The 12,716-nt window shown below is 40.4% G+C and overlaps 1 protein-coding gene across 5 annotated transcripts in view; it reads left to right on the top strand.

Annotated features, from left to right (window-relative positions):
• The window catches only part of ATP8B3 (ATPase phospholipid transporting 8B3), a 345,697-nt gene that overhangs the window by 240,050 nt on the left and 92,931 nt on the right, over positions 1–12,716 (top strand). For all 5 annotated transcript variants that reach the window (XM_077475865.1, XM_077475864.1, XM_077475862.1 and 2 more), the window contains one exon: positions 1,564–1,702. In XM_077475865.1, the coding sequence (XP_077331991.1) occupies positions 1,564–1,702 (139 nt within the window). The remainder of the gene's footprint in view (positions 1–1,563; positions 1,703–12,716) is intronic.

The raw sequence follows: 12,716 nt of genomic DNA, 5'->3' as shown, positions 1-12,716 counted from the left end.
ACACTGGCAGGGAAGGGTTTAACACTAGGGGCGATCAAGGTGTCAAGTGTGTTCCTTATGTGTGTTCTAATTGTAGGGGGAGTGGGCTACCAGGGACATGACAGAGATCACTGATCCCGAACACTGGGATGTGCTTGTTTACGCTGGCAGAACCACATTCTGCCTCTGTACTAGGTGATTGTGGGTCGCCGGCAGACATCGAGTCTGCCCGGCCCACTGGCATGCTCCCGCGGCATGAAGCCTGCAACTGCACCTGCACGAGCTGCTGTACAGGTATGGCGATTTGCGCAGCGCTGCCAACCTGGCACAGTAAATCTACGTGAGCTGGTTGGCAAGTGGTTAATACCCATTTTAAATAATTATAATAAAATAAAAAAACACTTAATAAATCATCTTATTACATGCAATGCATTTCTTATGAAGTAACTTTCAAATTATTGATTTTGCGTGTACACCAATAAGTAGGGCTTGTTATTGTATACAGTGTGAGCTAAATGACAAAATATTTGTAAAAAGTACAAGATATGATCATAGGTGTTTCCCACAGACATCTGCTGTCATGTGCATTGATATTTTTGAAAGCTGAGCTCCCAGGATAAGAAAATATTTTATACATAGAAGAGGCTTTTCGATTCTTACTTTATTTCTCATGTGTTCTATGAATTTCTTCCCAATGTGTGCAATAATCCAGTACATAAATTGTTAGGTGTGTGTATTGAGGAACACCTCATACAAATCTCACTTGAAAGTCTTACATTTATGGTAAAAAGCATTAAATACAGCAACACGTTTCAGGGGGGAAAAATTCCCCCTTCTTCAGCCCTTGAGCAGTCGATGGTAATTAAATCATGACAGGATCTGACAGGACTCAGCCAGCTGCCTTTATTTATGTCAGAAGACATTCATTTTCATCAAGCCTTAATACTGATCTACTAGTGCATTCTATTCTGATTTCATTAACATTGACTCCTCAAGTCCTGAAGAAGGGGGATGTTTTTTTCCCCCTAAATAGCAATGGCCGTATTTGATGCTTCTAATCATTAAATGTTTCAAGTTAAATTAAGTTTTTTACCAGGTGCTCCTCAGTAAACACCTAAGAATTTACTGATTGATGAGCGCTTCCTTAGTTGCTGTCAGAGCGGTAGCAGCTTAGGACCAGAATAGGGTCCACTTATACTATATCTCAACCACAGATATGCTTCTTTGAAGGATAAATCACCTTATGATAGATCCATCAGAATTCACTTACACTTCCGGTCTTGTGTTGGCCCCTCTTCTGTAGTATTTTGCAGGCAGCCCGTAGTAGGAAAACCCGCTGAGTCCCTCTCACAGCTCAGCTCTCTGCACAGGCTATGTGTAGCACAGTGCTGATGTTACCACTACATTTTCAAGGTAATAACTATCTTTGCAATGGTATTTGGTGCACACAAAGTGGAATTTAATTATCTTGGGTTATTGAGAAATGTATTTATTTGAATGGTTCTCTGCCCAGAATTCAGCTTTAATATTTTAAAGTTTACACCAACTTAATCATAACTCACAATGCCAACATATTTTCCCTAGATATCCTTTGAGATCTCATATTGGACTGTTTTGTCAGTAGTTGCCCTGATCGGTAGTCCAGCTGTTTATTTCTTCCTGTCTTTTGTTACCCAATCGTTTCAACTGTTCAAATATCTGCCCACAATTTTTCAGTTCCCAGGTAAGCTATTATTATTATTATTATTATATTATTTATTGCAGATTGTGCTGTCTAATATTTACTGAATAATGCAATGATTTCTTCACAACCATCATTGTTTAGAGATTGCAAAGAAATTTCATCTAAACCAATTTTGCCACAAGATTGCTGAATTCATCTTTGCTGAAATTTCAACTAAATTTGTATTTTCTGCTTGGGAAAATATGCTTGAAAATAAAATATACATTCTCACATTCTCACATTGTTTTGTAAATGTTTGTGGCTTTGTTTCCTTATTGTGTTTTTTTTTTTTCAAAAAAGGAATCAAGGCAGAAAGTAAAAAGGAATATAAAAAATACAGTATACAAGAATGCAATTACGTACTTTTAGAAAACACATTGGCACTTTTTTGGAACCTAGTTCCAGTTTAATATGTGCTGCCATCATATTACAATTTATATAATTGTAAATGAGGTCCAAATTGATACCTATGGGCACTGTTTTTAAGTGTTTTTTTTTTTTTTTTTAATAAATGAGGGTTATGTTATACTGTATATCTTCATATTGAACACCAAAATGATGTATGTTTCCTTGCAGGGTGGCTATTTTTATTGACATTTTATTTTGGTTGTATGAGGCTCCATGCATACTAGCATTTTTTTAAGCTGCTAGAATCTGTTATTAGCATTTTTTTTTCCTGCTCTTAGAAGCATAACACTATTTAGCTTCTATGTGGCCATGCACACTACTTTAGGCTATTAGAATTTTTTGAGCTTCAGCATCTAGAAGCAGAGAAAAAAAGCAGAGTTTCCTGGAGCGCTTTTCCACCAGAAATGCTCCTAGATGCTTCTAAATGCTACTAATAGTGTTTTTTGAACTTTTATTTCCTTTTGCTGCAAAAATTTCAATAAAATGCTAACCCTTGTGACAGTATCAGGTGGTGACAGGTACTCTTTATGGAGGGATTGGGGGTCTAAAAGACCCCCAATCCCTCCTTCGCACTTCAAAGTATTCTGATTGCCAACAACGGCGATTCTGAATACTCTCATTTTCTTTTTTAAACAGCGCCATTGGCAGCCGAGTAAACCGGAAGTGACGTTGTGCCGTCGCTTCTGTGTTTACACATCCCTTTGGGATAACAGCCGAGTGGCTTTTAGCCGCATTGGTTGTTATTCCTGAAGAGCCAATCACCCGCTCTAAAAAAATGGTATCTGGGTGATGCCTGCAGCTGCAAGCATTACCCTGGTTTAACCCTTGAAAGCCATGAATGCAAATGTGCTTACGTTAGGCGTTAAGGGGTTATTAATACTTAGCAGCTACAAAAAGTGTAGCTGCTGACTTTTAATATACACACATACACCTGTCCCACGGTCCAACGATGCGGCTGTCCAAACCCTCGGTTCTCTCCTCGGCGTGGACATTACAAGTGTGGGCACTTGACTGTGCAAGTCACGCTGCGCCTCCTCAAAAGTTGGGCAATCTTCCGGGACTTGAGACGTGTCCCAGAATATTGCAGGGGGAGAGGAGAACTGAGATTGCTTAAGTGGTCCGGCTGGGAGTGGGAGTGGGTATGTGTCAAAACTAGGTACCTTAGTTTACCTCTGTGTCTCCTGCTGCTGGAATGGACAGCATAGCAGGGAAATTGAGTATTGAGAGAAAGGAAGACTTCAGTTGGCCACATGGCAAGGGTGAATTGTAGTCCTGTTGTGAGCTGTGAGCTGAGTTACCAAAACCAAGAGGCAGGGACTGTGCAGGGAAGAGAGATAAATGTAGAGAGCCTGGGAAGGGAAAAAGACTATAAAGACTACTGGTTTCTGAGCCAGGGGACCCCAGCAGGAACTAAATACAAGCACAGACCCTGAGATCAGACTGCTGACCTGAGGACACCTATAGAGCATCAGTGTAAGAGGCCCTTTGTCCACTATGTGTTATTGCATTGTTCTCAGCTGGGTAACAGTGTTAGCTAATCATCTATGTCTGGAACAAACATGGACAGGAACTCTTTGTCCCTCTTATCATTTGTAAACGTCAATGTGCAGCTCCTAGCCACCCAGTGCTTTTGGCAAGGCACTTCATGAGTGATAGCCCTTGTACACACGGTCGGAGATTCTGACGGAATGTGTCAGATTGGACCGTTTTGTCGGATATTCCGACTGTGTGTGGTCTCCATCGGACTGTTTCCGTCGGAGTATCCGACGGACCAAGTTTTCCAACTTGTTGGTAAAATTTTCTGGCAAAATGCTCCGATCTGACATACTCCGATCATGTGTAGAGAATTCCAATTGGACGAAGTGCCACGCATGCTCAGATCAAATTCCTACACCAAAGCTATTGGCTACTAACGTGAACGTAGTCCCGTCGTAACGAAATAACGTCATCACGTCGGATTTTCCGAAAACTTTGTCCGACCGTGTGTATGCCACAGTTTCGGACAAAATCCATTGGACAAAATCCGACAGACAAAATTTGGATTTGGTTGTCGGAATCTCCGACCGTGTGTACAAGGGCTTAGAAGGGAGTTAAATTCATAGGCCATGTCAAGCTTTCCTTTACAGGCATTTCCTAGCCTGAATAAAGCATTTTTGCAACACTACTGGTGTGCCGGTAAGGCGGAGTCAATATAGAATTGCAATTGAAACAATATAAGAAGATAATGTCATCCTGCTGGAATTAGTCAGAGAGATTGCCCAGCTGTACATTATGATGTTGCTTTATGTAAAAGTTTATGATGAAGCTTTTTAATGCCCTGCCTAATGCTCACAAATCACCAGTGGACCCACCAGGGAAGCTATTTGACCAAAAAACTGAAAAAATTCAGCCAATTTGGGGACTCTTTCTAAAATACTACACATTTATTACAGATTTTACGTGATTTAGTTGTCCTTCAGGAGACTATTCTAGTCACTTTGGTCATTGAGTCCTTATACATGAGCATTTTTCTCAGGAGAAAGACAATGAATTTCTGTTAAATTTATACTTACTCACAACTTGTTTGTTTTTTTGGGGCCCCACTTCCTCCAGATACAGGGCATGGCAATAGGCACCAGTTGTGATCCTTCTTATGCAAACCTGTATCGGAGGGGGTGGTGGCAAAGGGATCTTTTTGGGGATGATGGCCTGTCACAGTATTCATGCAGTGTATTACCTTGAATTCCCAAGCAACGTATTCAAAGGGGTGCTGGGAACTTGTGGATTTGCAAATGTAATCACATAAAGGAAACTTCAAACAAGCGCAATAGCTCTGGCGAAATAGCTCCTACACAGCAAGACTTCCCTTATTGGGCACCCAATAGTAGCTCAAGCCATAGAAATAAAGAAGGGAATGCAAGAGCAAAACCAGATAAGAGTCCAAAATTATTTTATTTGTTGGTAAAAAAGTTAAATAAAAATACCAATGACCTTCAGGGGCAATTCCACTCCCCCTTCATCAGGGCTTAGCACAGGATAAAACTTGGATGGGCTTGCAGAAAATGGTGACTTGACAGATATATAACAAACAGTCTTAAACTCTCCTCATGGCGTAACAAATTGACAGCATTTGGTGAGCAGCAATAACCATAGCGCAGTGTATCTTGGTACAGATATATAGACGACATCTTCTTTTTTCTTGTCTGGTCCTTTGGATTCATTGAAATCATTTGTAGAGATTCTAAATTCTAATGAGGGACATTTGAAGTGTACTGTATAATTTAATACTAGACATTTAACTTTTCTAGATGTAAACTTAATTAAATAATCAGATAGATACATTTAAATTTTGTAAGCCTACATCTGACAATATTCTGAGCGCTTTCCCCCTGAATTTGATTAAGGGTATACCTATTGGTCAAAACTATCGTATATATAGGAATTATTCTAGTGTTTTTGAGGAAGAAGCAAGACAATTGTGATAGAGGTTTGAGGCCAGAGGGTATAAGAATACATTTTTAAAGGGAACATATTAATTGCTTGAAGGCCCAGATACAGGCATACGATTTGAAAGTCATTCACTTTTATAAGCAATCAGCATGAGTGAAAATAATTGTTTGGTATTGGTTTTTAAGAGACCTTATTATACCTAACCCAGTACCTTCACCCTCTATCACATATAGAGAGCCTAGATCAGTAGGTAACTAACTAGTCCAAAGTGATTTTTTGAGAAACTTCCATGCTACTGCACTAAAACCACCTATCAGTGCAGCTCCTGCAACATCAGTAAACATGTTCTCATAAGTAACAAACTTAAATTGCAAACGATAAGATTTTATTTTCCACTTTACTAACTACATTGTGGAGGGAGTGCTTTACCTTCTTCTTTGCATTTGCATTCATTTTTATGTCAGAAAGACTAAATTGCCTTTTAAAAGGGGCGTCTAACCATATTTCAGACATTTCTTCAGAATATCTTTGTTCACCCAAATCTTAACATACTCTATATGACAACATTAAACCTCCCACTTTTTGGGTCCTAGGTAGGGTTAATAAAATTGAAAGAGGAAGGGGGGAGTGATTTTGACAAATGCCCATTTTACTTACCTAAAGCCACAGTCACATGAACATTCCGTTCTGTTTACTTTCCAGGGATTTTTATGGGTGTCCACATCTCTGCTTTTCATGATGTGGACACATCCTATTTGTGGAAGTATCACTTCCAGTGGCCATATTCTTTCTTGCAGGCTCCACAGGCAGGAGAAATCACATTGACAGGGGGGGACTAGTGCCCAAGAAGATGAAGCAGGGTAAATGCCTGGTCCCCTGAGGAGGAAAATAGCTTGGCTCATAGAGAAAACTGAGATCCATTACATTGCAGGATGGCTTGGGAAGAGATGTTTGGTATTAAGACCGAAGAGTAAAAAAAATTGATGGACAATACACAAAATTTACATTTAATTTTGCCTGGAGTTGGACTTTAACCACGTAGTGAACTTAGTGTTGAGTTATTCACTTTGTGTAAAAATATACTAAAGCGCTGATGTGAATAAATATTAAAATATGTGAGAAATAAATATTAAAAGATAACTAAATAATATAGCTGCAATTATATATGTGAACTGATACACAAAAATAAAATGTTTTAATTGAATAATTGCACTAATATGAACCTACTAATATTGCAGTGTACCACCAAGTGAATTTAAGTGAATAATTATGAACATATAGTGAACCATACAAAATATAAGAAATATATATGAAATTCCTTCTGTGTACTGGTAACAATAGAGCAAACATTTGCCACAATTAAAAGAATATCACATTCCACTATGTACAAACCAAAGTCTCTGCCAATATATTCACATAAGTGGGACTAGATAATCAAGCCTTAAAGAGGAAGTAAACCCTGATGAGTTTACTTCCTCTTTAATTCCCTGCAAAGGCAAAGCATAATGGACTACTATGCATCGCATAGTAGCCCATTATGTGTCACTTACCTGACACAGGAGCCAGCGAAGTCGCCCCTGTCCCCTGTAGTCCGCCGCATCCATCTTGTTGGTGGGGTCTCGCAGCTCCGCCGCTGTCATTCGGCGAAGCCGCGATGACGTCACTCCCGCGCATGCACACAGGAGCCGACACGCGTGGCAGCTCCGTCGCTGAGAATGCCGCGCTCAGTGCGCCTGCGCGCCGCTGTCTACGGCGCATGCGCCGTAGACAGCGGTGCCCACTTTCGGGCAAATATCTCCTAAACCATATAGGTTTAGGAGATATTGCTTGGACCTACAGGTAAGCCTTAATCTAGGCTTACCTGTAGGTCAAAGTGGTTTGTAAGGGTTTACAACCACTTTAACGAGTCTTCTGAGTAACAGATGGTTCATTCAAAGATTGCACTGCTGATTCCCATGGATGAACTTTCAAATTTCAGCAGGCTTCCATAACATGAAAAACGAGGAACAAACAAGACCATTGCACAGATAGTATAACAAAGTGATCATCTGCAATATGCAGTTCGGTTTTGGGCCCCAGTCCACAAAAAGAATATCAAAGAACTGGAGAAAATGCAGAGAAGTGCAAATAAACTGATAACAGGCATGGAGGATCTCAGCTATGAGGAAAGATTACTTAACCACTTAACAACCGGCCCATAGCCGAATGACGGCTACAGGGTGGTTGTTTAACTCTGAGAGGCCGTCATATGACGACCTCCCAGAATTCCGCTCTTGCGCGCCCCCTGGGGCACTCGAGAGCATCCATGACTGCCAGGTCCGCGGCCGTTTACCACGTGATCGCTCCCTCAAATAACAAAAATGTTATGATGCCGGTTCCTCCCTCCCCTCTCTGTACCAATCGGTACAGCGGAGGGGGAAGAGATCGGTGTCAGCAGCGCTGTGGGCTGGATCTGCAGTGCTCACAGTGCTGCTCACTGAAAATTAACCCCTCATTTCTCTGCCAATACTCTGCAATACTCTGCAATACTCTGCAATACCCAATACCCTGCCAATACTCTGCAATACCCTGCAATACTCTGCAATACCCAATACCCTGCCAATACCCTGCAATACCCAGCAATACTCTGCCAATACTCTGCAATACCCAATACCCTGCCAATACTCTGCAATACCCTGCAATACCCTGCCAATACTCTGCAATACCCAGCAATACTCTGCAATACCCTAGCAATACTCTGCAATACCCTGCCAATACTCTGCAATACCCTGCCAATACCCTGCAATACTCTGCAATACTCTGCAGTAGCCTGCAATACAATGCCAATACTCTGCAATACCCTGCCAATACTCTGACATTTTTTTTTTATTTCAGGCTTCCCAGCCTAGAGGTGAGATGGGGGGTCTTATTGACCCCATATCTCATTGTAAAGAGGACCTGTCATGCCATATTCCTATTACAAGGGATGATTACATTCCTTGTAATAGGAATAAAAGTTTGGGGGGAAAAAAATTTCAAACTAAAATAAATAAAGTAAAATGAACAATAAAAAAGAAAAAGTAAAGCGCCCCTGTCCCCATGTGCTCGCATGCAAAAGCGAACACATACGTAAGTCCCGCCCACATATGAAACAGTGTTCAAATCACACATGTGGAGTATCGCTGCAAACGTTAGAGTGAGAGCAATAATTTTGGCCCTAGACCTCTTCTGTAACTCAAAACATGTAACCAGTAAAAAAATGTAAAGCGTCGCCTATGGGGATTTTTAAGTAGCAACGTTTGGCGCCATTCCACGAGCATGTGCAATTTTGAAGAGTGACATGTTAGGTATCTATTTACTCAGCATAACTTCATCATTCACATTATGCAAAAACATTGGGGATAACTTTACTGTTTTGTTTTTTTTAAGCACAAAACTGTTTTTTTCCCCAAAAAAAGTGTTCAAAAAATTGCTGCGCAAATACCGTGCATGATAAAAAGTTGCAACAACCACCATTGTATTCTCTAGGGTCTTTGTTAAAAAAACATATATAATGTTTTGAGGTTCTATGTACTTTTCTAGCAAATAAATGATGATTTTTACATGAAGAGAAATGTCAGAATTGGCCTGGGTGCTCCAGAACGCCTGATGGCACTCCCTGCATGTTGGGCATCTGTATGTGGCCACGCTGTGTAAAAGTCTCACACATGTGGTATCGCCATACTCAGGAGTAATAGCAGAATGTGTTTTGGGGTGTAATTTGTGGTATGCATATGCTGTGTGTGTGAAATAATTGTCAAGAATTGGGAATTCTAAGGATATTGGGGCAGTTGCTGAGGGTGCTCCCTTGATATCCACACCCAAAAATGTTTGTTGAGGGGACTATTGCGGTACTAAATAAATAATTCATAGAAGACTTTGTTATAAAAAAGTAATTTAATAAGGACAAAAAAATTAAATCTATCAAAACTTTCATATTGCTAAAATCATATACACCACAATTTAATAAACTACCGACGCATATCATGGATATCAAGGGAGCAGCCTCAGCAACTGCCCCAATATCCTTAGAATTCCCAATTCTTGACAATCATCAATTGGGATGATGGTACTGTTATATGTAGTACTCAGTCTATGGCTATATTCATGGGGTGGATAATACACCCAGGGTGGATAACTCACCCGTTTTTAAGAGGCACCAACCTCTGAACAGCAACAGTGGTGGGTGTCTCTTTTGAGTGCCTCTATTTTTTGTCTCTAGATATACATTACTTTACTTTATTTTTTTCACCACGATAACTAGTGGGATTGTCATTCCTTACCTTTCCTTGTCATTATTACCTTGATTATACAATGTTTGTAGTATTATTGTTATATATTATTTTTGTATTTTGTGAATAGTGTTGCTGTAAAGGAGATCCGCTCCCCCCGGGGGAAAGCTTGGGTCTTTTCTTGGATCCCTTGTTGTGTTCTCCTGTCTGGCAGATGTGCGCTCGCCCTGGTGGGTCCCTTATTTTGGGTCCTTCTTGTCCTTCTTGTGCTGGATGTGCCTGGCATTAGCATGCGCGATGGTGCATGGCCGCGTGAGCGCGCGGTGTGGGCGGGCGGACCCCCTGTGACGTCAGACGCCGCCGTTTAGCGGCGTGCGCTGATGCCGGAAGGGTTGGGGGCTTAAATAGTGATCTGTGTTAGACCACTGTTGAGCAGTTTTCAGGACTCCACATGCCGGGTTGTGCTGTTGGACATGTCTATACAGGTTAGTGTATTGCTGTTTTTGTACCCGATGACTAGGACCTCTAGTACCCTAGGTCTCCTAGTCTTATCTTACTTTATGCCTTTTTTCATATGTGCTTAAAGTGATTGCTCTGTGTGTACCCCCACAGATGGTGATCAATGCCCAGGTTCATGTTTGTTTCCTGGCTAATGAATTACCATATTAATTATCATGATTACCTGGTGTGCTAACCTGCAATACACCTGTGGTGTCCATCTACAACAGCTACCTGTGCATACATGCTTACCAGTTCCTCCCTTTGGTGAGTGTATTATATATATAGTAGGTGATACCTGCCCTGCACACTATACATTTGTATTCCTTGGCTACTATGGTGTTGCCCTGTTCGATCTCCCTCTATGAACATGGGTGGTATGCACTGGATAATATAGTCCAAACGGTATGTTTGGCTTTTACTTTCACACTTGTTTCACTTATATCCTTTTTACCCTATTCTTTGTGGTGGTTTGCCTTTTTCCACAAACTCTTTATTTCTTTTTCCTTTTCTTCCCAATTTGGTCAATTTCTTTGGTCATTTTTTGCTTGCTTAGGACACCTTAGGATGCACAATTAAAGTGGTTGTAAACCCTTGAAAAACACTTTGACCTACAGGTAAGCCTAGATTAAGGCTTACCTGTAGGTCCAAGAAATATCTCCTAAACCTATATGGTTTAGGAGATATTTGCCCGAAAACAGGCACCGCTGTCTACGGCACATGCGCCATAGACAGCGGAGGTGCACTGGGCACGGCATTCTCAACGACGGAGCTGCCGCACGTGTCGGCTCCCGTGAGCATGCGTGGGAGTGACGTCATCGCGGCTTCGCCGAATGACAGCGGCAGAGCTGCAAGACCCCACCAAGAAGATGGATGCGGCGGACTACAGGGGACAGCGGTGACTTCGCTGGCTCCTGTGTCAGGTAAGTGACACATAATGGACTACTATGCGATGCATAGTAGTCCATTATGCTTTGCCTTTGCAGGGAATGAAGGAGGAAGTAAACTCATCAGGGTTTACTTCCTCTTTAAGCACTTCCTTTTTATAGGCTCTTTTTACAGCCCCTATGCACACAGTCTATTTTCCATCCCTTTTCACCTATATATCACTCTTTAGGTGTGTATAGGTTAATGTCTCATCTCATTTTAACTCTCATATCATATATATCTGTTTAAATTTGAAGAGTCCTTTACAATCCCCTGCATCTGCCGTGGGAGGAAACCGATGGGTCCTGTGATCTACTGCTTCCTACTCTGTGGGTGAGCTGATCCCCTCACTATTTAAATTACTGTAAATCTTCTGTTATGTCATTATATGATTTGCTGCTATTTGATTATTTGCAAATATTTTTATTTATTCTGTAGACTATCCTCCTGAAGAAGCGGTTCGCCGCGAAACCGGTAGAGGAAACGTTTCTATACCCCTCTTCAATAGAAACCTTACGGGGCTACCCGTCGGTAGTTTATTAAATTGTGGTGTATATGATTTTAGCAATATGAAAGTTTTGATGGATTTAGATATTTGGCTCTTATTAAATTACTTGTAATTTTTTATAACAAAGTCTTCTATGAATTATTTATTTAGTACCGCAATAGTCCCCTCAACAAACATTTTTGGGTGTGGATATCAAGGGAGCAGCCTCAGCAACTGCCCCAATATCCTTAGAATTCCCAATTCTTGACAATTATCAATTGGGTTGATGGTACTGTTATATGTATTACGTATACTTTTGTATTTGAGGCTATACTCAGTCTACGGCTGTGTGTGAGAAATAACCTGATAATATGACAATTTTGTGAAAAAAAAAAAGGAAAAAAAAAATCTTGATTTTGCAAAGAATTGTAGGAAAAAATCACAACTTCAAAAAACTCATCATGCCTCTTACTAAATACCTTGTAATGTCTTCTTTCCAAAAGGGGGTCATTTGGGGGGTATTTGTACTTTTATGGCATGTTAGGGTCTCAAGAAATGAGATAGGCTGTCAGTACTTCAGGTGTGAGCAATTTTCAGATATTGGCACCATAGCTTGTGGACTCTATAACTTTCACAAAGACCAAATAATATCCACCAATTTTTACTTATTTTTACCAAAAATATGTAGTAGTATAAATTTTGGCCAAAATTTATGAAGAAAAATTACTAATCTGCTAAATTTTATAACAGAAACAAAGAAAAATTCATTTTTTTACAGAATTTTCTGTCTTTTTTCCTTTATAGCACAAAAAAAAAAAACCCAGCGGTGATTAAATGCCACCAAAAGAAAGCTCTATTTGTGTTAAAAAAAGGACAAAAATGTCATATGGGTACAGTGTTGCATGACTGAGTAGTTGTCATTCAAAATGTGAAAGCACCGAAAGCTGAAAATTGGTCTGCTTATTAAGGGTGTTTAAGTGCCCAGTGGTCAAGTGGTTAAACTGAATTTTCTTTT

The sequence above is a fragment of the Lithobates pipiens genome, unplaced genomic scaffold (genome assembly GCF_037356315.1).
Source record: "Lithobates pipiens isolate NorthernLeopardFrog02 unplaced genomic scaffold, aLitPip1_a1.2 Scaffold_13, whole genome shotgun sequence".
Lineage (NCBI taxonomy): Eukaryota > Metazoa > Chordata > Amphibia > Anura > Ranidae > Lithobates > Lithobates pipiens.
The sequence above is the reverse complement of the archived record's forward strand: the minus strand, read 5'-3'. Positions and strand labels throughout refer to the sequence as shown.